Genomic DNA, 23,031 nt, shown 5'->3' on the forward strand with positions numbered 1-23,031 from the left:
TCTACCTCCAAAGTGTTGATACGATTGCGTTAGGTATCTATATAGACTTTACTCGCTATCAATGATGCTGTCACTGTTGTCAGTGTTGTCATCCTGTGGACCGTGACCCGGTAACCGTCATCCACCCAGCGGCGACCTCCGTCAATCATCATTGCCTGTTATATGGGGGGATCGAATTGAACTATGTATTTGCCACCCATTCCCAATTGCACGTGGTGATTTTTAAGATTTCAGATCCATGCTCACCCACCCAGATTTTTTGGATTTTCAACGAGTGAATCATCTTTGTAAGCTATTCTGACCATCTCAAACAGTATCAACAAACCTTTCAGAGAAGATCAGATCAGTCAAGATGGTAGCTATGGAGTACGAGCCCGACGCGGCAGGACAAGAGAGCTATATACTGTGTGCGGACTGTGGGACGGTCATTAGTAGTGCCAATGGAGCTGGTCTATGTGAGTGAACTTTCCTTGAGCTTGTTGCCACTGGACTGCGTCGTGCGAGGGCAAGTGATGGATCAAAACTTCAACGACAGTGGAGATGGCAGGAGATTAGAATGTATATGATGTACAGCGGATCAAGATGGGTGATCAGTCACTGACATACTCTTTCCATCATCGCAGGTGTCGGTTGTCTAAGAAACACCGTCGATATAACAGAGGGTATACCCAAAGAAGCGACCTTGAACTTCTGTAGGGGGTGTGAAAGGTTCCTATCACCACCTCAAACATGGGTATCTGCTCAACCTGAATCACGAGAATTACTCGGTAAGTGAACTGAACGCTGAATTTCAAATGCCACAATTTCAGCTTACCAATACATTCAATATCTTTAGCTATCTGTCTAAAGAAGATCGCTCGTCCACTGATGAAAGTCCGCCTGATCGACGCATCATTCATCTGGACCGAACCTCACTCCCGTCGAATCAAAATCAAAGTAACCATCCAGAAAGAAGTACTTGCCAATACGGTTTTACAGCAGACATTCGAGTTACTGTTGGTAGTTCATACAGGACAATGTCCTCAATGTACCAGATTGGCTGCGAAGAATACCTGGAAAGCTAGTGTACAAGTTAGACAGAAGGTTACGCATAAAAGGACGTTCTTGTGGTTGGAACAGTTGATTTTGAAACATAATGCCCACAAGTGAGTTTGTTTTTATACTATATTGGAAACCCCGCATAATGATATGCTGATATTCTCATTGGGTTTTCGTAGAGATACGATCAATATCAATGAGAAGAGAGATGGTCTTGATTTCTTCTATTCGGAAAGGAACAACGCTATCAAGATGGTGGAATTCTTGGCGGGTGTGGTACCCGTTAGGTAAGTTAACGGGTTTGCATCCATCCAATAAATCTGTAGCTGATCGTACTTGTTGTTTACAGAACCAAGGCATCCGAACAGCTTATTTCATCTGATACTCACTCTAACACCTCCAACTATAAATTCACCTACTCCGTGGAAATTGTTCCGGTCTGTAAGGACGACTTGGTCTGCTTGCCCAAGAACCAAGCCAAAGCATGGGGTAACATCTCGTGAGTATCTTTCTCATCCGTGAAATCCATTCTGTCGAATACAGAGTATAACAGCTGAAATCATTCCCATTTCTTCCTCCAACAGACCCTTGACCATCTGTTCCCGAGTCGGTAATACCATCCATCTCCTCGATCCAATGACACTACAACAAACCGACGTTACAGCTCCCGTATACTGGAGACAGCCTTTCGACTCCCTCGCAACAGTTACAGACCTCGTCGAGTTCATCGTCCTGGACGTAGAACCTTCAGGACCCGTTCGAGGAAAGTACGTCCTGGCAGACGCTCAAGTTACTCGATCATCATCTTCCTCAGGAAACAACATGGACGAGGATGGTATGGGTGACGATGGGATATATCATACTCGTACTCACCTAGGTGGTATCTTACAACCTGGAGATACAGTCTTAGGATATCACTTGACCAATGCGAATTTCAATAATGATGCTTTTGAATCATTCAATCAAGATCGATTACCCGATGTTATACTAGTCAAGAAAACTTATCCAAATAGGAGGAAGAAGAGTAAACCTAGAAATTGGAAATTACGTTCGATCGCCAAAGAGGCTGAAGACGTTAATGAGAATTCTAATACGGTTGGTAGAGGTGCTTTAGGAAGGAAGGGTGGTGTAGATCAAAGGAATGTAGAAAGGGATTATGAACTTTTCTTGAGAGATTTGGAAGAAGATAAAGAGATGAGAGCTGCCATCAATCTTTATAAGGCTGATCAACAACAGCAAGGAGATCAGGATGATGATGAAGATGGTGATGTAGGTATGGGAGAGACGAAGAAATCTGGATCAGGTATGAAAGGAGGTAAGAGAAGGACCGGTAATGGTAATGCCAATGGTGGATCAGGGATGCAAGTGGATGAGGATATGGGTGGAGACGAGGGTGAAGGTACAGATGCGGATGATGAAGAGGAAGAAGATTTCCCAGAGATTGATATCAACGAATTACTGGAGCATTTCGAAGAGATGGACATGGATGATGGGGAAGAGGTGCAATAGGGGTGTGCATGATATGCATATATATATATATACCTTCGGCATACTTGTCTTTCTTCGTGTATTATACATATCTTACCTTACATGCAATGGAGGTGACTGTTAGTATGAACAATTCATGCGATCGGCAGGAACAATCATGATGCTGCTAGCTGATGAACAATGAAGAGAAGAAAGAAACTGAATATCGTCATCGTTATCATAAATGTCATTATATCAGATAGTCCCAATCCTATACTGAAAATACAGTTTGATACAGTACAGAATAAAAGAATATCCAAGTGTTTAAACAGCGACAGAAGAAGATTTGAAAAAAAAGGATATATCCGATGATAAAAGCATACATATTATATATCCTGAAATTAAAGAAAGATAAATAACCTGACCGACGATGTTCTTGCCTCAAGGTGATCATCTAGATCTCCCAAATAACACTCTGACCATCACAGCCCCAACTCCAAACCCAACCAAGAACAGGTAAACTGGTAATTCCCTGACCGTTCTGGGCAACTTATCATCCTCATCTTCTCTCCTTGCATTTGAGCCTAGACCAAGCAAATCCAAGATACTCCTAGTATGATTATCGTTGTTCACCACACCCCTGTTCTTCCTCTTCCTTGGAGACTTATCATCAGTCGTACTTGTGACATTCTCCAACCTGTCCTCCAGCTCTTTAATCCTATTCATCAACACCTCCATCTGATCTTCCATCTTCCTCTTATCACCTTCTCCTTGCTCATGACTGTGTCTATCCGTGATCATACTACTGGAAGTCGGGGTCGAAGTCGTCTCATCAAATAGACTCTGCACTTTGGAAGGTCTAAGTGTAACTCTCCTAGCAGTAGTCCATCTCGATCCCTCCAATTCCTCTCCCGCAAAATTAGCTGCGGCGGGACTTTTCTGGGCAGGTCTCAAAAACCCCTCTTCTTCTTCTACTCCATCCACGTCCCCTTCTTCGTCAGGGACATCAGTCTTGACCAATTGCATATTCAAATCTCTGACCGAAGGATATTTAGGACCTGATGATGATCTTCTACGTAATGCCGCATAAGGATTGATATTAGGATGATTCGATATATCCTTCATATATTTCGATGGTGACGAAGACGAGAACGATGATCCTTTTTCACGTCGGGTGGATCGACAAGGTGTAGAATCAGAAGAGGGAGAAGGCGTCATGATACCTAATCCTGCATTGCCTTGACCAGATGGTCTTTCAGGTGTGGGCGTCACAGAGAATCTACCTTCTTCCCTCTCCCTCGTTCGTTCCGGTGTAAGACATTCCACTAGTGTTGGCATGGCTCGGCTATCGATGGGATCGGGATCAGGGAAAGACGAAGTATATGGCGGTGGGGGTGTAAGACCTTCCGTGAAGTTGAGAGCTGCAGCCTGAGGAGGGGGCGCTTTGATCGTTCCACCACCTTGCTCTTCGTCGTCATCCTCTTCCTCCTCAGGTAGATGATCCGTTGATTTGGCAGATGCAGAAGATGTATATCCCTCTTGTTCACTTATACTTCCCATCGAAGAAACGTCCGATACCTTTCTACCTCTTTCCCTGTTCAGATCTAACTTATCTTCCCAAGCTTTCCATCGTTCGGTTACACTTTCGCCCGTCAATTGAGCTTTCAATTTCCCCATTCCATTGTCCTCTTCATCTTCACTCGTACCACTATCAGACACGGATGAACTTGAACTCTTCGCATCGAACGCATTGGCCATCCTCTTCACTCCTGTCATTTCGTCTTCTTGCTCTTCATCTTCGCTCTCTTCCAATAGGATCGATCCCTTACCGAACGAGTCGTCAGGGTTGGAGGGAATCGATTCGATCCTGCCAGAAAGGGAATGTCGACGCAGACGACGAGCGATGGTCTGCAGAAGGGGGAGGAAAGGTGGTGGACGAGTGGTGTTGCTAAATCAAACAAGGTGATCGATGTTCGATGAGCTTGTATACTTAATACCAAGCATGATGCAAATGTATCCACTCACCCCCATCCATCTGAGCTACCTTTCAAGAAATCTCTACCCGACACCCTCTGTCTCAATACCCACGATTTGATATCTTCCACCAACGGTGCAGGGAGGATATGACCTGTCCCTTCTGGTCCCCCCGTTCGAAGTGTGTACCCCAGGTATTGTGATAGTTCGGATGCTGCGAGAGTGACAACAGTTCAGCTTGGTCAGGTAGTAAGCTTGATCGTACATAATGATAGTCGACAGTAACAGGTAAGGCAGAAAGGTATAAACCGATGTAAAGTCACTTACGGGTCCATAATTTCGGGTTCATCTGATATCATCATCCATCAGCATCTTGTACCCTGCCTGAGTGAGAAGATGTGTATATGACACGTGCACGACAGAACACTCACTGGTAAATCAATCTCCCTCTCCTTTTTGACGATTTTATCTTTCCCACCCCTATTCAAGAACTCAGGTAATGTTCCACTCCTCTTCACTCCAGGTCTAATCCTTTGACTCGAAGGACTTTCCATACTCTTCCTTCTATCCTCCTTTGGATCATTTGGGTTATCCAATATGTAATTGAGAGAAGACGTCGACCTACTTGATCGATGATGACTTGGCGAAGAGGGAGGTTGAGCAGGGGAAGAGTTTGTTCGAGTAAGCAGGGAAGATGCGGATGAATGAATGAGATAGGGATGGTAGTTCTTCGAACTCGAATTGGGTGTTTTCGTTGGTGATGTAAGCGAAGAATTGGAGTTTGATTTGCTGAGTGTCGTTGGGTGAGAGGTGGATGAGGATGTGGGGAATGATTTGGAGGTGGAAGAGGGGATGATGGATGAAGGAGACATGATGGGCGAAGGGAGGTCTGAGAGTGATTGGAATGAACCAGAGGGGGTGTAAGATGGTAAGGAAGGGAATGAGTTTGAGCTGGTCAATGGCATTGTTAGTAATGCGCAATGTACAAGGTGATGCGTATCGACAAAGGTGACAAGGAAGAGTCAATGTAAGGGAATGGGAGATGTGATGAAGTTAGTTACTCACCTTATATTTTTATGCTCTGAAGGATAGAAGCTACTATCTAGACTCTGTGATCCACTGTCAAGATGGCTAAACCTGCTGAATGGATCAATGATGTTGTTCTTGAAGTGAAGAACGTAGGGATGAGGGATATGAAACAGGTCGGAGTCATTCATTCATTCACTTGCCACTCACTCTCTTCTCGGATGGGGATGAGTTGTTTGGTCCGTGCCAGTACTGCGAGTAGTGTGTTATCGCCTGATGACTTGATGGTACCTTGATCTTCGTCTCAATGAGATACCAGTGGTTACACTCCGTCTGCCAAGGGATGTATATGTTCGACTGACTAACACTTGCTGAAAGTATATCTCTACCTTTGGTATAGATGGATGCTATTCATGATAATGATACAATCTTTGTTTGCGCGCGACTGTCTTTCGTTGTTTAGCTTTGTTTTGGTTTTGTGCAACCCACGTGAGCGATGACGAAAACATGCAGCAACAATTTGAATGTGGCACATACTCGTACTTGTATGCTTTCCAACTCTGTATACGTATCTGCATGAAAATCTAACGTCTATCAACAATATAAAGTATATACAATGAGTCTATCTACTTGTAAGACAGAGATATACGGAAGTCGGAAGGTATCGGATCGAATTTATATACAGTCTGGTATGAGTTTGTTTCTTAACACAACTTCCCAGCAATCTCTTCACCCAATTTCTTGACTTCCTTCTTCTTCCATCCTCTACTCTTCTTATAAATCGTATCTTTAGCACCCAACACTTCCAACAACGACTTCGTATCTGACTCGTATTTTGGTGATAGATAGATGATCATAGCTAAAGCAGCTAACAATCGATGTGCTATCAAGACCAACACGCAAATCAGCTATCATCGTACCCTTCTCTTTTGTCCATATGGTCTAATGGGTTGTAAACTTACAAACATCTTCATCATCTTCTCTTCCAATCGCTTCAACAATCGCACTGACCAACTCCACCTCCCAATCGACATCCGCCAATTCATCACCTTTATTCCTCTGCATCCACGCACCTGCGTTAATAGCTATACCCGCTGCGGAGGACCTAACGCTCTGATCGGGATGTAAGAGCGACTCGACCAATATGCTGATTACTTTCTCCTGGATTACCACGTGTCCTTCAGGAGATAAAATGAGATTATCCAATTGGTCCGAAGCGAGGAGGTTGGTGATTAACCTTAGGACAGTGAGTAGGAATGGTTTGGGTGTATTGGTGGGACCCGCAGAAGAGAGGGTATCAACAGTCAACGACAATATAGTCAATACGGGATTGTTGGACAGCGTGGGAGTAGGTGAAGGGGAAGGTCGTAATTTCAAAGCTAACAAAGCCGATATTCTACTATGCGTCAAACCGACTCTCCATAGATCGATCACAGGGAAAGTCTCCTCAGGTTTCAGCGTATCTAGCAATCTATCCGTAGACTCTATCCAGTCATTCACCAAATTTCTTAAATCGGCATCACCCAAAGTTGATTTATCCTCCAACATCGGTATAACCCTATCTTTCACCAATTTCAAATCATCTTCTCTTCCTTTCCCACTTAAAAACCCTTCCAATTTACCTACCAGCGCAGTATAGTTGGGCGCATTACTAGCGGTAATCGGGTTGTGAGGTAAGGATTCGATGGAAGGTAAGAACATCTTCCTATGTATGTGAGTAGGAAAACAATCTTCGAGAAACCCTTCTACCTTACCCTCAAGTTCTTTCTTACTAGCGCCTTTCATTTCATCCTTTTTCTTTCCATCTCTGAAAAAGATGAATGTCGGAGTCGCATGTACACCATATTCCTGAGCTAGCTGTCTACCTTCTCCAATTGATAATTCAACTTCAACGAATCGTGCGCCTTTGACACCGTATGTGGACGAATGGATTGACGAGAGCGTTTCGTATACCGGCTTGATCGTTCGACAAGGAGGACAAGTAGGTGTGTTGGTGAAATTTACGATGACTGCTGGATGCTGTTTCAATATCGAGTGGAAGTGCGTGACGGAAGAGACTAAAGTCAGAGGAGAGGTCTCAGGATTGGGCGGGGTAGGATTTGCTGGGGTCATTCCATTGGCTGTTTGTTGAGAATGAGCACGAGCAGCGACTGATTGGAGTAGAGCCGAGGCTAATGCAGGAGTGGATGTACCGGAAGAGGAAGGTTGTGATGCGGTAGGCTGAGGGTTGACACCCGGTTGGTTGGGTGAGGGACCTGGGATAGGACGCTCGGCAGGTGTAGTCTGTCTGAACATCGCGTCGATCTGGGGTTTCATAGCTTGACCGAAAGGTGTTGAGAGGAATTCAGCAGGGAGCCCTAGTTGAGAAGAACGAGACAAGCCGATTAGCTCTGAACTACATGCATGGACCGATCGTGAAGATTGGCGGATGGGAAATCAGACAGGTGGGTCTGCCATGTCAAATGCACTCACCACTGATCCATTTCGGTATCTCCTGTCCAGTCAAGAACCCAATCACATCCGCCGTAAAGTGATTACAGTTGAACTCGATCAAATGGTATTTACTCGGCGTATACATCTCTGCTAAGCTCTGCAGATACTCATTGAATGTATCTTCGTCTATGTGCGTTTCGCCTACGTCTATGATGTGTAAGGGCGGGCCGTGGTGGGTCGATCCAGGTTTGGAAGTTAGGATACCTTGACCGTAGAATATCTCTCTGCCCCATGCTACCACTGACGTGTGCCTAGTGGGATGCAAAAGCAGTGAGCAACGACACGTCATGTAGTCTGAGGAAATAGGTTGAGAGGAGTGAGCTTACCATATCCCATCAATCTGCTTACCCGTCAACATCAATGACATCTGCTTGGCCAAACCTCGAGAGAGGTCGTACACGTATAATTGGACTTTGGACATGGTATGGTGTTTGAGAGGATGGCGGATGTAACAGAAGGGAATGGGCAGACAGTCTGCTTTAGATCGTGAGGATCACAAAGGTGACTCTATCGTCTGGAAACGGTATATATGTCTATCTGAACACTGTCGTGTCGTTCATATAACGACTTTGGATGATCTTTCGTCAACATACTTCGCATTCAACGCTTACGACCGGACATGCAACCTCATCTTCAGGCACTACGGCGTTGAGTGGCAAAATCATCATGGAGGATTCCATGTGGTTCGCACATGTTCTGGAATCAAAAGATACCTCCACCAGAGTAGTGCAATGGCATTTAGCGGAGTCTTCGTTTCATCGACCAATGCGATATGCATATACGTGTATGTTCGTTCATCTTGTGACTGTGAGCCTTGGTGTATGACTAAGTCTTGGTGAAAAAGGAGAAGGTCCCCTCGTGTTTGCAACATACAGACAGGGTGGATCTCGATCGTATATTGCATTTCACGTTTCGGAATAAACAATTATCCAGATTGTGGGGTTGTTCTTTCTCAGGAACAGCGCTACAAGGCATTGCGACTGTATCATACTGTAGCGTTGTCCTTTGTTTTGTATTCTTCGTCTTTCGTTGTTGTCATTTCATCCACCTTTCCTCATGTCCTTGGGCGGATCCTCTCTCCGGTAGCCTTACAGAGATGAAACGTCCTTCTCAATCATCATCCTCTTCGATTGCTCGGACATTGCATTCTCTATCATTACACACACATACACACACACGCACTGCTCACGCATACAGGCGCACTGATCCTTTAAATTGTTTCATGTTCAAAGGATACACATACCCACAAACACAGCCTACCCCACTTTTCACTCTTCACACTTCGATCTCTCGACGCATCAATCATCTAATCTCATGCATATATAAGTATAGACACGCTCCTTCTGACGTACGGGACACTCCTTTCTTCTCATCTCAGCATTGATCAACTTACTAATCTCTCACGGCTATCTAACCTAATCCCAAGTCGCAGAGACAGCTTCGTACACTCCTTTGTTATACGTACCATACCATCGCATATCTCATATCTCATAAACAGATTCACATATTTCTGTTCCTTCTCATACTCTCAACATCATCACTTAGATCTCGATCGAACACACCATGCCCTCCTACTCCAGAACGATCATCCTTCCTCGGACGAGCTACTTCCACCCTCTACGACTAGGTCTCAAAGCTACACTCGTAGCCAATCTTCTCGTTCTAGGGCATGTTCTGCTGACAACCTCAGCTAACGCTCGTAAGTGCTCTCATTACTTCAACTGTCCATTACATTCGTTTGGAATTGACATGGATTGATTTTAATCTGTATTCCTAACTCATAGCGATTCCAAACCACCTCATCCCTCTACTGCCTAAAGCATTGTCTACCCTCTCTGCGCTGATATTCCTCACATTACTATGGATCACTTTCACGCTCATTGAGAATTGTGATATACACACCAAGACTTGCCCTAAAGAGGCTGAGAAGGGGATGATATTCGGTAGGACTTGGGTGGAGGGCGGTTGTCAGGTGATCGTACTGGCGTTTTGGCTCGGTAAGTACAGTGCCAAACGGATTTTGAGTCAATACAACAATAAATCGATGGAAAGGCTTATATCATATTCGGTCTGATAGGGTACTGGAAAGATGCTCAAGTGGTTATGGAATCCTTCTCCCATCACCTGGCAGGAGAATTCGGTAAGTTATCTTTTGTCTTTTTTTCCGATCCGAAACCAAAAAGTGCTGATTATTCATTTTTAACTAACCTGTTAGTCCTTCTCCCGCTAACATTCTTCTCCACGATCTTATCACTCATATTACTCAACCTTCATCTCCTAACTTCCATCATCCTCTACGCCAAGCGCCAGGGATACAACAGCCTTAATAGAGAATTATGGTGTGGCAAGACAGGTTGGTGGGTAGGTAAAGTCCAGCTTGAACAGGTTGTTATACTTGATGTTGAGCAGGGTTTGGGAGAAAAGCAATAGATACACCTATCTTTACGAATAAGAATTTCTTTCTGCAATCGTTATATACATGCTACATACATTCAAGACATGATATACATTATTTATCGATATACAAACAAAATTCCAATTATACTTCCTATTTTGTTTCCTGAAAGGAATTTAAGAGAGGCTCAAATTGATCTGCGATCTTGGACCAATCTCTCGAATCTGTACCCATATACCGATCAGGGTTCCCCGCAGCTCTAAGTAGACCATTCAAATATGGTACAGTAGGTTGAACGGCTACCTCTTTTTTGATAAAAGTTAAAGATAAGTCGAAACTTTGTGCATGAGCTTGTTTATTCATAGATCTCAAGGCACTCTTCGCCAAAGTGATATCATCCAATTGACTTGCCAAGACAAACCCTTCCCATGGTCTTTGAGGTACCAAATCTACCATCCTCTTTCGAATACGTTCTTCGACCTTGTACAGTCCATATCGGTCACACAACTCGAGCAAGCGGGAAGATTGTTCCAAACTCCCAAGAGTGGGGTCTTTGGCATCCATGTGATAAATCAACGATCGGATATCAGATACTTCAGCTTCAAATGACAGGGGAGAATGGTCGTTGAAGAAATTCTTGTCGCTCAAGATACCTCGAAATACCGTACTACAGTACAAAATCACATTGAACAGAGAACAAAAGACGTAATATCGTCAGTACCTGATCAGTGTCTGAACGAGCATCTTGGTATGCAATAGATACTTTCCACTTACCTCTCTAATCGCAGCAGATACGAATGTACCTTGGTCTCATGTCCATCGCTACTAAGTAGAGTGATGTCCGCGTCGGGATCATCGAAGATCGCGGCCCCAGTTAGGGCTTTTGTAGTCGTTTGGGGATCGGTATGTGTGTTATTATCAATTGTCATGGTCTGATTCTGAGCCATTGCAGTCGGCAATATTACAAATGTGGCAAGGTGCAATCTTCAGATCATACTTTCGAGGACTTGAATGGATATATCAAACAGGTTGTGATGGGATCATATGAGGAGCAATTAGGTTGACATTGTTCTGTGAACATTATGTACGAACGCAAGGCTTACGAATTATAGGCGAGTGATCCAAACGAACAGACGAGATTCGTAAGAATTCTGACTCAGAGGACAGGGTATACATGATACGATGTATGACTTCTTTGCTCAAACATACCTCATATAGGAGCTGCGATCATGCTGTGAAATTTGTTGATCAACAAGGAAGACCTTAGAAGTTATCAAGAGTTTTTCGTGGAGCATCTATTCGCATTTGGTGTGATGGAAAGATCTCTCTTCTCTATCTCAGATATGCAAAAAACAAGTTACATATTTCACGACATCTCAAAACACCCCAAGACTTTGAATGGACGAAAAGAGATGTAATAACGGAAATACTGTAGATCTGTATCCATGATTATCAGCTCTCTTCCCTTTTACTCACATGAGGCAAATCCCCCACTCACTCACTCACCTTGCCCTCATGTGATAGGTTTAAACGATTTACCTATAGTCATCCAATCAACTCCCTGGAAATTTGTCAGCCCATTTTGGTATCGCGTTCTGATTTCGCATTTTTGGTGTAGCTGCACGATCAACCCTAGAAGAAAAGGAAGAGAGGGTCGAGTGGCATCTTTTAGAGAGAGGCTGGTGAGAACAAGAATTCTATGTTCTTCGTCATTTCCCATTGATTTAAGTGCTTTTCTCGCTAGGCTGACGTCCTCGCACTGTGAGGCCATACAGAAGATCTCCCACGCTGCTTGAGGAGCTAAGGGTTTCAATCGAAAACGCAATCTTTCTAGGACAATCTTGCAGTCGTACAACAAACAGAGGTCGATGACACGCTTGCATTGAGGCCAATTGTTGCTCATATCCGGCTCGCTCTGATGCATCAAATCAAGGAATAATTTCAGATCGCCACTAGGTACTTCGAGCGAGATTGCTGTAGGCCTCAGACCTTGATCAAGAAGCATATCTCGTAATACAGAGCTATTGACAAACAAATCAATGTGTTTTTGCTCTCCATGAGCATCATCGTATCTTAGCTAACGAGGTATTACTCACGAGTGTGTTTTCAGCAGATACGAGTGTACTTTGAAATGTCCGTACTGACAAGAGTGACGTCAGCGCCCTCGTCCGCGTAAGTCATCGCAGAACGCGGTGATACAGGTGATGTAGACATGATTACTCAAGAGAGTAGCAAAAGATGGTTGTAAGTCACAAAACAGATCGCAAAAGCGAGTGATAAGATAACGGACGGAAGAATGGGCAGCCAGCCAGAGTGATCCTTAATTTATAAAAGGACAAGATTGAAAGTAGAATTCGTACGTTGCCGACAATTTGATGATGCACTATCTCTCGTATTATATCTATACGTTCACTACATGTTGCGTTGCCCGCAGAAGCTACGTAAGGCTCGTTCCGAAATGAAGGACAATGGTGTAACATAAAGCGAGATGATGAATGAAAGCTTTCTCCCCCTTTCTGCCTGAACAATAGCCACGAGCCACCCTATCGAAGCAAGCTGCTCAAGTTCAACTTGCGTTCTAGAAGTAGATCGATTAAAGAGGATTTGACGTTGAACAGTAGCGATAATCAAGAATTCAAAGTTCATTCGTACCATTGCAAAGCCCATAGGTAAGATCTTCTCCTTTCTTAGGTTGTACTGCTTTTGATCCTCTGTTCAGTACCGTTCTTCGAGATATGCTTGAATCGCCTGGACTTAACGAATCTGCCATCCCGATCGACGCCACGGGATCTCACCTTCGCCTTTTCTTGAACCTGATGACACGATGGGAAGTCCTGAATCCCTCAGACAGTGGCACATGGCTACGACTGCTAGAGCTCTGCGATAAATACGATTTTCACCTCGTTCGACGAAGACTTAAACAACGACTCCGAAGTCATTCGTACAAATCACCTTGGGATGCCTTCTGCATCGCGAGTCATCTAGATGAGCTTGACCTAGCTAAAAAGGCGATCAAAAGGTTCGGTAGTCTTAAAGGAGACAGGGATATCGAGCTTGGTAGGATGCCCATCAAGATGGCAAGTCAACCTACCTTACCGTACTTACTTGGGTTATTGCATGGGAAGAACCTAGTGGCTCACAGCGATGATCCCTCTTGGGCCGCTGTTTCAGAAATCTTCTACCCAGCTACGTAGTGATACATATATGATGAAGTATCATAGTCGTAAATCCTTGCGACGATCGACGCTTTTGCAATACATAGGACGATGTGGTATGTGCTGCGAAAGCATTGGGACATCTTTTGCCTATCTATCCGTTCTAATCACCAAGGATCACCTGGAGAGCATGAAAATATCTGTCTTTGCCTCGCACATATAGGAGAAGCTCCCCACACGATGTCCAAGAGGGACAAAAAGCTCTGGAAATACAAGAGGTATTCTGATAAAACGAAGGATACCCTTCTCGCTAGTTCGAATCATCCGAAGGTCTAGTTCTATGTGGATAGTTACATGCTTCAGTCCGTCAGGTAAGTTACGAGTCAGCTGTGAAGCACAACTAATCAAAAACTCAGTAACATCCTGAACACCGCTACCGTTTCATATAAAGGCTATCAAATCACACCCCTCAATTACGGGGAAGAAGTCATTGCTTTCTTCCTCGAGCAACTTTATAATGCCGAGCCAGAACCACCTAAGACCTGGGCGGTAGCCAAACACGCCTTGAACTTGTGTAGAGATTATAGAAGTGGTATCATCGAAGAGCTGATTAGAGGGCAATTGGACTCGGTGGTTGATCAGGCACCATGGGAGATATTCTGCTTGGCTAGTCTACACGATGACATGCGATTAGCGAAGAAGTCTCTGCGGGTTATGCATAAAGATCGACAATTCAGGATCATGTCACTGAACAATCTTAGATTGGAAGAAGCGGCCAAGCCATCGTTGTCGTATCTATTGGGTTTACTGAAGGTTATGGATCCGTCTAATCATGATTGGCGTCGGATAGCTCAAGATTTTGCGCCCCTCTTGTGAATTGTGAGAAGGTGTTTGAAAGGTGGTATAAGGGTTGGCCGTGACACACATTCGTGTGCGAGATGCGGATGACGAGTAGATTACGACATGCAAACACGTATATAGCTATACGAATACTTGGGCTGCACAAAGTGAACCCTAGCTACTCTCATGAGCTTTCCCACATGGCGATTTCGTCAATTCAAACCTGTCGATTATCTTCCACCAGCTTCGGTAAGAATCAGTAACTTTAACTGACAAAGCAGCTGCTAGCTCAACATGTCAGACGGGCAAACTCCGAAATTCGATAGCATATATAATGACCCCAGCGCTTCGACAACCTTGGTCAGTAGCGATGAAGTATACTTCAGAGTCGACCCATACCCTTTGAAGAAGGGAAGGTGAGTGCGTATTGCCAGTTCAGCATGATATTGATAGACCTGTTTTAATATTCTTCAGTACGGTATTCCGAGATGTGTTGTCCGACCCCAACTTGACCCCCTCCCCAATTCCCCTTGACCTCCCTTCCGATGAGCTTCGAATACTGCTTAGCTTCCTTGGCTTCGGCAAACCCACCGAGCCAACTTCGATCGAGGGCTGGAAAAGGCTCTTGGAAATGGGGGATAAATTCGATTGCCAAGGACTGAAAATGCTTTGAGGGAGCAAGCAAAGCTCAAAGCATTTGAAAGACCTTGGGAAGCCTTTTGTCTGGCGAGTCATTTGAAAGATGAGAAGTTAGCGAAACATTCCCTCAAATTGATGGCCGAAGATGTCAACGCAAGTATGATCCGTCTTGAGGATATGCACGCAAGTCTTGCTCAACAAGCCAGTATGCCTTATCCTCTTGGATTGTTCAAAGCCCTCATGCAACAAATGCACTACTCAACAGGATATGTACAACGGTACAAGCCGAACGATCATGTCAGATGGAATGAAGTCGCCGAGGCCTTCACCCCATCGTTCTAGGTACGTCTAAACTGGCTGAAGTGATCCCCGTTTTATCGTCGTAAAAGATGACAATGGTATAATTACTCTTCTTGCAGTGTCCTCGAAGCGTTTGTCTGTCAGATAGTCAAGGTTATATAGCACAGGCAAAAGATCATCAGTATACCTGCTTGGCCAGGTGCGGCGAAAGGATGAGATAGCGTTGTAGCAGCTAAATGCAGAAGTTGAATTTGGGACAAGCTCTCTTTCTTTTACTACCATTGTGACAGGACGGAGCAAAAAGAACTACAGCACCCAAGATTCCCAAGTCGTCCCCGACCTTGGTACTGATTGAGCGATATCCAGCTTAACTTTGCAGAGCTAACGGGATGCAGTACTTGATAGATTCTGTGGCCGTAGATGAGAACTGCGTTACCTTATACGACTACTACGTTTACAGCTAATGACCCGAAGTGCAGGCGCAAGCGAATAATCCTCCTTCGGATACGCAATTCCTAGCTGCTAGGTAAGTTATGAGTTTACGGCCAAACGCCGTGCAACATTGCGTAAGCTTTGATTTCAACGCAATTGTTTGTCTATGTACTCTCTTTGCAGATCTTCTTACTGTATGACCGGATTTCATGCACTCAGTCATAGACGAACAAACGGGGTTCGGGATGAGAGCAAGTGATCAACATTACTCAACCGGGTTAATCATGACATGAGAACGGCAGGACCCGATGCTGACAAGGGGGTTCACGGGAATCTGTAAGGCAGCAGGAGTCAGTAAATTCGCGAGCGCCTGTCAGGAGGCCCGGTTCTCGCTTTCATTACGGCAAACAGACGTCATAAGTCTTGCATGTCCTGCTGTATCAGGTCAAACAGAAATATCCTCGCATGGTACTTAGAGCTGCCAGGGGTAAAGGGAAGGAGTTGCGACAACTGTAATGCTTAACCTTCTTGCAAAGGCAGGCGGATCATCGATCTAATGGGAATGACAGCGAGATCGAGAATTGGTCTAAAGCTGCTAGTAAACATGTCTCAAGCCAAAAGTTTCATGGTGACGAACCTAGCGAAATCGTGGAAGAGGAACTGAATTTGGATTGCTGATAGGCGTTGCATGAGATATTTACTATGGCTCTATACATGTGCGCTTCTGGTGCACAAATGGTATCATAACTTATCGTATCAATGCAAAGTATATCATATTCACCGATCCGTGTGTAACCGGTAATAGATCGGCGATCGATCATGAGACAAATGTGATTTTTACGGGAATCGATAATCGCCAGCTATGGGTATTTTCTTTTCAACTCTCTTGTGCTGGACTCTATTGATATCGTGCCTGCTTTTCCACACTCACACATGCACTTTAGCTGGAACAACGAGAGTTGAAAACATGGCTTTCACACCGTGTCTGAGGGAAGGGAAGAACAGCCCAAGGGGAAACAGGTCAGCCAAGCCAAGCAACCCACTTGTTCGCGATGAGGATCAACCTAGCCTAGACCTCAACTTAACCTATGTAAGGGTGGAAAGAAATCAACGAGATCATTATGTCACACTTTGTACCAATTGACCAACGATCGGTAGTAGGAGATCATTTTGACTGGTATGGTAGATTTTACTTGTAAACAAACCAAACCGTACATAAATCCCGATCTTACCCATCTGTCTATCTTTCTAACGAGATATATATATATAGATTGAGATTGAAATTTTCATTCCATCCTTGATCAATATTATCTTTCTTTTACCAGATTTTTGGATCAACTTGAATCAGTAAGTTTGGGCGACCCCTTCTTGTTTTGGTGAAGTAGGGCCAGCTGACTGATAGTCCATTCTGATCGTAGAGATGGATAAGATCGAAGCCAATAAGACTTTCGGTTTTGAGGGTGTGACAGCTCCTCCGGATGTACCACCTCCAACGTATCAGAACACCGTCGCCCAAGAAGAGAAAGGGACCTTGCACCATAGTGAAGTACCAGTCATAGACGGTCGAGGAAGTCTCAACTTCGCCGATATACTTAAAGGTTCAGCGGCGAACCCTCTCAGTACATTTGAGAAGAAGGCTGCTTTGATCAATGCGTGAGTACACTTTCCTTAACGATCGGTCTATAGGCCGGGGCCTGGAGTGAAAGAAGTGCTTTGATAATATCTATATTTCGATTGGTCCAGCGAACTCGATCAGTTCGGTTTCGGTAGATATCAGTTGTGTATCTGGATGTTATGTGGTTTTGGTTATTTCCTTGATCTAGCTTGGGCTCAAGGTGTCGGTCTTGCCGCCTCAGCTATCTAGTGAGTACTCTTACTGGCACAGAGTTACTACTTGCTGACTCTTGCTGTGTTAGCCAAGAAATGGGAGTACCGGAAGGATCACAGGGTGTCATCTTCTCGTGTGCCAATGCTGGTCTTGCGTGAGTATCTCGTATTTTACAGTCCAGCTGTAACCTTGTGGCATAGGAGAATTCTGGCTGAATGTGTATGAACACTCAATAGCGTCGGTGCTCTCGGGTTCGGTCTCCTGGTAGATGTTATTGGACGACAATGGGCCTTCAACCTTACCTGTTTAATCACTTCCATCTTCGGTTTACTCCTTGCCGCCCCCAAATATAACTACGCCGCCATATGCGGTATCTACTTCCTCGCCTCGATCGGTTTGGGAGGTAACATCCCCATCGACGCCACGATCGCTTTAGAGTTTGTACCTCAAAGAAAACGTATGCTCGTGTGTCTCTTATCACTTTGGCAACCAGTCGGAGTAGTTTTCGCATCCGGTATCGCATACGCTACAGCGGCCAAATACAGATGTGCCACGGGTTTACCATCATGTCACGATGTCGCTTCTGGAGCAGCATGTTGTTCAGTATCGTCCAACATGGGATGGAGATATAACTCGATCGTCTTGGGTGGTGTAACATTGGTCATTTTCTTTTTGCGATTCTTCGTTTTTCACTTCCACGAATCACCTAAATTCCTCTTAGCCAGAGGTAGAGAAGCGGAAGCTATCGAGGTTTTACACAAGATTGCCAAATTCAACAAAGCTCCTCCACCCACCTTGACTGTCCAGCATTTCGCAGAGATCGACGCTTCCTCTTCGACTTACACGAATGACTCCATCGCCCAAAATGGTAACATGACAAGTATCGGATCGGTAATCAAGAGGTTCTTTAGAAACTTCAGAGGATTAAAAGGTCTTTTCTTGAATAAATTGCAGTTCTTCATCTTCTGCCTTTTGGCTGTCGCTTATATGGTGAGTTCAAGTCTATTAAAATACACCTAGTCGGGACCTGATGATCGGTGGCACGGTATGCTCACTGACGTACTTGATGGTTTGGTATTCTTTAGGGAGACTACTGGTCATTCAACTTGGCAGGATCTTTCCTTCCCCTAATTCTACTCCGAAACAATGTTTCCAACGGACAAGAAACAGTCACAGACACCTACAGACAATACGTCTATATCTACCTTCCAGGTATTCTCGGTGCTGTTCTCGCCCTATTCTCAGTTCAACTTCCTATAGTAGGCAGGAAATGGTCTTTGGTCTTCTCGGCTATCTGTCAAGGTCTGGCCATGGCCATGTACACTCAAGTGAAGACTACTGCTGGATATGTCGGATTAAACGCGTTCGAGTACATCATGCAAACTGTAAGTTTCATCTGACCTACCATGGCTTTTGATTCGTTTGTCATGTGTACGAGGCTAATTCCTTCTGTAAATCTCACCCGCACAGTATTTCAACGCCGTTCTATATGCCTCCGCCCCAGAACTGTTTGATACAGCCTATAGAGGAAGTGCTTCAGGAACGTTATCCTGTCTGGGTAGACTTGCAGGGGTGAGTCTAACATTTCTTCCAGCCTGTCCTTGATCTTCATATCGGAACATTTCGTCTGACCATTCGTCCTATTCATGAATATATGAATAGATCGTCGCTCCCTTCGCTGGTCAAAAATATCTCGCCTCCAATTCATCAGGTATCTTGTGGTTGGGAGCAGGTGGTATCTGGTTATCGGCTTTCACCATGATTTTCTTGCCTGTGGAAATGAGGAACAGACAAATGTTCTAAGTTGATCTACCCTCGCTTCACTTCTACATATCACTTTTGGTTCTATGCGGCGATTCCTTTCTTCCTTGCGGTAGGTTATCTTTTCAAGCTCTCAATCAAAAATAATTTAGTCGGTCATTATATGAATAAGACACTACATCCAAAGGAATAATTTTAGTTGAATATCGCGATATAACAATTTACAACTCGTCTGTTCCGCCATTCAGGCATCGGACAGGACAAATCAATAATATAATTCATGTAGCCTGCTTTATACATCTAACATACACGTATATAATCAGCTATGCATTTCCGGATTGCATCAGTCTTCAAGTGTTGCCAAGCAGGAAGGAGAAAGGAACCATGAAAAGAACCAGGTTCTTTTACAGATCCCAATACTGTAGTCTTTCCCTATCATTGAGATGCTGCAACTTACTGTAGTAAGGAGTATAAAAATATAATCCATTTGTCTATTTTTACTATACAAAGTAAATTACAAACCATCTAAGAAAGCCTTATCACCCAAAACTTCACCTTCCACCGCCTCCTCTCCCTCATCCCCTTCTGCCTCTTCTTCGTGTGGCTGTCCAAGCTCGATCGAAGCATCTTTATCATTTATAAAATCATTCCCGTCTACTAAACCCAATGGTGAATGTTCCATCATCAATTGAGATTGAGGTGTTTTCCTTCTTCTTTTAGGAACCGGTGTAGCTGCACCACCAGGTACTTCCGACACAGATCTTTTACCTAATTTTCTTGCCCTCATCGATGATCCAGGTGAAGGTCCAATGGCATGTTCGCCGATACCACTCAATCCACCAAGTGGATTATGTTGAGATGTCGTAAATGCTGAGGTGGAAGGATTCTCAGCCGTTTCAGAACCGCTGGTAGCTAGACTATTCAACTTGTTCAATGCAATCAACGTAGCGTAATCTCCACCAGTAGTTGGCGGTGTACCGTTGTCATTTTGTAAAGTTGTCGAGTCCAATATTGATTGATCGATTTCAATAGCATCATCAGGGTTGATAATTCTATTATTCATCTCTTCTACTTCTTCAACACTCATGAATTTCGGGTTAGACTTCTCTTTGGCTTCTTTCAATTGAGGTTTCAACGACGTATAGATCCCCATCGACATAACTTCAGGTAAACTTGGCAACGAAGAATCTTCATCGGGTATAGGCGGATTGTCATATAATCCTTTTGCCCATTCGGGATTATCCTTTTGGACTTGCTCGTCAACGTGGAATTTGAATAGTACTATCCCCTGTGTGCCGGTGATGGGTAGACCATTCGCATCTTTAGGCCGGATCGCAGGTAAAGAGGATTTATCCCAGAGTTGAGAAGGTAAGTGGAAAGTGGGATTCGGCTGCTTGGGTCGCCCTTTCTTACGAGCTCGAGCGTTCATGTCTGCTGAGTACACATCAAGAATGATAAGGAGTTGTCGAGCCTTGGGACAGCTGTTAGCCCAGTCCGTTATGTCGATTCAACGTGACACTCACCATACTACTCAGCCAGAACTGATCAATCACCTCATGTGCCTCTGCGGCTCGACTACCACAAGCCAACTTCCGATAAGCGTTCCATTCATCTTCTGTGTATTCTCGCTTGGGATCCGGCGAATCTTGAGTGGGAGCAGCGAAATCGATGGTGAGTAGTGTACGGTAGAGCGCCCGGAGTTTACAGACATTCAGAGGGGAAGAGTCAAATGCCGCAAGACGGCGGGCGAGAAGCTATACAAATGGGATCACACGATAAGCTTTTCTTCAGGCCTAAAACAATACGACCAAGGCAGCTCACAGATTGTTGACGTCTATAAGTATTCTGCTTCCTCCTGGAAATCTCATCCCTATGTACCTCGCCCCTCTCTCGATGTAATTGTTCATCGTATCGTTTCTACGGCGAACAGTCAACTCATCTCAATGACCTATGACATGAAAATACAAAGACAAAGACCGAAACTTACACCCAGTCTTGTCCAATAGATATGAACGGAATTTGTAATCTGCCAATCCATCCAGTCAGTCAGCTGAATGGTTACCATCGAACGGATGGTAGCAGGGGACGACAGCAGACTTACTCTATCAATATCTATATCAGGTTCATTACCCAATACGCCACTTTGCCAAGCTTCTATACAATCCTGAACGACCTGATCGATAAATGGTTTGACCGATGGCGAACTCAACTCAGCTTTGAAATCAGGTCGGAACTCGTCCACTCCAGATATTGAATCTTCAGCTTTGGGAGCATCGGAGTTTGGAGCTGGAAGTTCCCGTGATCCCTTGGCTTCGAAATTGGCAACTTGATATTCTACGCCGAGACGACGATTGGCTTTTTGGTGGACGAGGTGCTGTATGATAAGTCAGTCAGTGTATGTTACGATAAATACGTGTGAAGAGTCGATTACAACGACAAGGTAAGGAAGGGTAATTAAGAAAATGATACACATCGACAGAGGTCTGATTTACCAATATGTGTAAATGGCCGACACCGGACTTACCTCAAGTTTGATACTCCTCTTCTTCCTACCTTCGGCACCCGGTGAAGCGTATCCCGTACCATCCTGCGTAACTTCCTTCATAGATTGTAAACGAGGATCAGGATTTTCTTGTTGATGGTGATTCTGCTTATTGGATGATCTTGATTTTCGTTCTTTCTTATCACTGGCTAAAGTCTCGTAGCGAGATTTCAGAGCATCATATTCTGATCGAAGGACGAAAGGTGATTGTTCTGCAGATGTCGAGGTGACTGCAGAGGGTGATTTCATATATCAGGCTGTTGATGTCTGTCAGATGGAACGAAATTGTATACTTACAAGCTGAAATCAAATTCTGATGATCATCTCCATCTCCCGTATCTATACCGTCATTATGACTATAAGACTTCAACTGTTCACTCAAGTTTTTAATCAAGTCTACATTCCTTTTGTTATTCTCATTTAAGATTTTCAAGTTTTTAGCCAAGTTTTGAATCGCATTGGGACTATTCAACTCGTCTAATATGCTTTGATCATTCTTGATTTGTTGAGATAAAGACTGCAGGCCTTTTTCGATTATAGATACTAATATCTGAGAGATACTCTCGGTATGGGTGTCCTGATTCTGGTTCTGATTGTTTACATCTTGTACGATCTCGTCCTCATCTTGATCATGCACGTATCTCTCCATCGTATCTTCGTCATCTTGATGTAAGCCGGCATTCGCATCAGCGTTCGCCAGCTCCTCTTCACCCTCTACCACTATCACTTGTCCGCCGACCTCATCACCTGCTGCATGCGGAGGGTCGATGATGGCCGCTCTTAACGACGCCAACACAGCTTGAGTCGCATCGTCATGTCCCACTTGAGTATGAAGGTGATCATGTTCCAAGTCGAAGGTATGGTCTTCCATCTTGGCTGGGGTGGACCTACCGAGTGGAGGGTGAGGGACGTTGATGGTGTGTTAGGTGTAAGTAAGCAGGGTAGGTTGATTAGGTGAAGATGGACAGTAACGGTGACGAGGCTAGGCGTGCAGATGGGGAATGGGATGAGATGGCGATCAGAGGGGGTATGTTGCCACCTTAAACGGGCGACGTGAATAGGGAATATGGCTTTCGTGTTGATGTGGCACACTCTCTTCTTCGGAGTTGGGATGGGTTTGTTGACGCTTTGACGCGAATCA

General features: G+C 44.5%; 11 protein-coding genes and 1 non-coding gene across 12 annotated transcripts; 6 read left to right on the forward strand and 6 right to left on the reverse strand.

The window, feature by feature from the left end:
• Positions 1-352: 352 nt before the first annotated feature.
• V865_007217 (uncharacterized protein) lies at positions 353-2,547 on the forward strand (the record flags this gene model as incomplete). The annotated part of the gene is made up of 6 exons (XM_066230967.1): positions 353-455; positions 624-767; positions 836-1,145; positions 1,218-1,325; positions 1,388-1,537; positions 1,623-2,547. 6 exons carry the CDS (start codon positions 353-355, stop codon positions 2,545-2,547), a joined length of 1,740 nt encoding a protein of 579 aa, XP_066087064.1.
• Positions 2,548-2,955: 408 nt separating this feature from the next.
• On the reverse strand, positions 2,956-5,444 carry V865_007218 (uncharacterized protein; the record flags this gene model as incomplete). Its single annotated transcript, XM_066230968.1, has 4 exons — positions 2,956-4,453; positions 4,531-4,693; positions 4,807-4,828; positions 4,911-5,444. 4 exons carry the CDS (start codon positions 5,442-5,444, stop codon positions 2,956-2,958), a joined length of 2,217 nt encoding a protein of 738 aa, XP_066087065.1.
• A 765-nt stretch (positions 5,445-6,209) lies between these two features.
• V865_007219 (uncharacterized protein) lies at positions 6,210-8,419 on the reverse strand (the record flags this gene model as incomplete). Its single annotated transcript, XM_066230969.1, has 4 exons — positions 6,210-6,388; positions 6,468-7,862; positions 7,978-8,249; positions 8,325-8,419. The coding sequence occupies 4 exons, from the start codon at positions 8,417-8,419 to the stop codon at positions 6,210-6,212; spliced, it is 1,941 nt and encodes a 646-aa protein (XP_066087066.1).
• A 1,142-nt stretch (positions 8,420-9,561) lies between these two features.
• Positions 9,562-10,428, forward strand: V865_007220 (uncharacterized protein; the record flags this gene model as incomplete). The annotated part of the gene is made up of 4 exons (XM_066230970.1): positions 9,562-9,697; positions 9,783-9,995; positions 10,076-10,138; positions 10,214-10,428. 4 exons carry the CDS (start codon positions 9,562-9,564, stop codon positions 10,426-10,428), a joined length of 627 nt encoding a protein of 208 aa, XP_066087067.1.
• Positions 10,429-10,546: 118 nt separating this feature from the next.
• Positions 10,547-11,340, reverse strand: V865_007221 (uncharacterized protein; the record flags this gene model as incomplete). Its single annotated transcript, XM_066230971.1, has 2 exons — positions 10,547-11,060; positions 11,168-11,340. 2 exons carry the CDS (start codon positions 11,338-11,340, stop codon positions 10,547-10,549), a joined length of 687 nt encoding a protein of 228 aa, XP_066087068.1.
• Positions 11,341-11,906: 566 nt separating this feature from the next.
• On the reverse strand, positions 11,907-12,607 carry V865_007222 (uncharacterized protein; the record flags this gene model as incomplete). Its single annotated transcript, XM_066230972.1, has 3 exons — positions 11,907-12,414; positions 12,490-12,533; positions 12,593-12,607. The coding sequence occupies 3 exons, from the start codon at positions 12,605-12,607 to the stop codon at positions 11,907-11,909; spliced, it is 567 nt and encodes a 188-aa protein (XP_066087069.1).
• Positions 12,608-12,689: 82 nt separating this feature from the next.
• V865_007223 (uncharacterized protein) lies at positions 12,690-13,587 on the forward strand (the record flags this gene model as incomplete). Its single annotated transcript, XM_066230973.1, has 3 exons — positions 12,690-12,706; positions 12,976-13,062; positions 13,113-13,587. The coding sequence occupies 3 exons, from the start codon at positions 12,690-12,692 to the stop codon at positions 13,585-13,587; spliced, it is 579 nt and encodes a 192-aa protein (XP_066087070.1).
• A 201-nt stretch (positions 13,588-13,788) lies between these two features.
• V865_007224 (uncharacterized protein) lies at positions 13,789-14,424 on the forward strand (the record flags this gene model as incomplete). Its single annotated transcript, XM_066230974.1, has 3 exons — positions 13,789-13,826; positions 13,899-13,919; positions 13,965-14,424. The coding sequence occupies 3 exons, from the start codon at positions 13,789-13,791 to the stop codon at positions 14,422-14,424; spliced, it is 519 nt and encodes a 172-aa protein (XP_066087071.1).
• A 258-nt stretch (positions 14,425-14,682) lies between these two features.
• V865_007225 (uncharacterized protein) lies at positions 14,683-15,369 on the forward strand (the record flags this gene model as incomplete). Its single annotated transcript, XM_066230975.1, has 3 exons — positions 14,683-14,804; positions 14,863-14,883; positions 15,045-15,369. The coding sequence occupies 3 exons, from the start codon at positions 14,683-14,685 to the stop codon at positions 15,367-15,369; spliced, it is 468 nt and encodes a 155-aa protein (XP_066087072.1).
• Positions 15,370-15,631: 262 nt separating this feature from the next.
• Positions 15,632-15,746, reverse strand: V865_007226. The gene has a single exon (XR_010725600.1). It is a non-coding gene; the product is annotated as a 5S ribosomal RNA (ribosomal RNA).
• A 1,433-nt stretch (positions 15,747-17,179) lies between these two features.
• V865_007227 (uncharacterized protein) lies at positions 17,180-19,390 on the forward strand (the record flags this gene model as incomplete). Its single annotated transcript, XM_066230976.1, has 7 exons — positions 17,180-17,412; positions 17,503-17,622; positions 17,676-17,741; positions 17,824-18,577; positions 18,673-18,972; positions 19,058-19,159; positions 19,250-19,390. 7 exons carry the CDS (start codon positions 17,180-17,182, stop codon positions 19,388-19,390), a joined length of 1,716 nt encoding a protein of 571 aa, XP_066087073.1.
• A 472-nt stretch (positions 19,391-19,862) lies between these two features.
• Positions 19,863-22,761, reverse strand: V865_007228 (uncharacterized protein; the record flags this gene model as incomplete). The annotated part of the gene is made up of 7 exons (XM_066230977.1): positions 19,863-20,819; positions 20,872-21,102; positions 21,170-21,265; positions 21,336-21,374; positions 21,450-21,722; positions 21,873-22,120; positions 22,188-22,761. 7 exons carry the CDS (start codon positions 22,759-22,761, stop codon positions 19,863-19,865), a joined length of 2,418 nt encoding a protein of 805 aa, XP_066087074.1.
• Between the last annotated feature and the right edge of the window lie 270 nt (positions 22,762-23,031).

Source organism: Kwoniella europaea, chromosome 2 (assembly GCF_036810445.1).
Source record: "Kwoniella europaea PYCC6329 chromosome 2, complete sequence".
NCBI classification, from domain to species: Eukaryota; Fungi; Basidiomycota; class Tremellomycetes; order Tremellales; family Cryptococcaceae; genus Kwoniella; species Kwoniella europaea.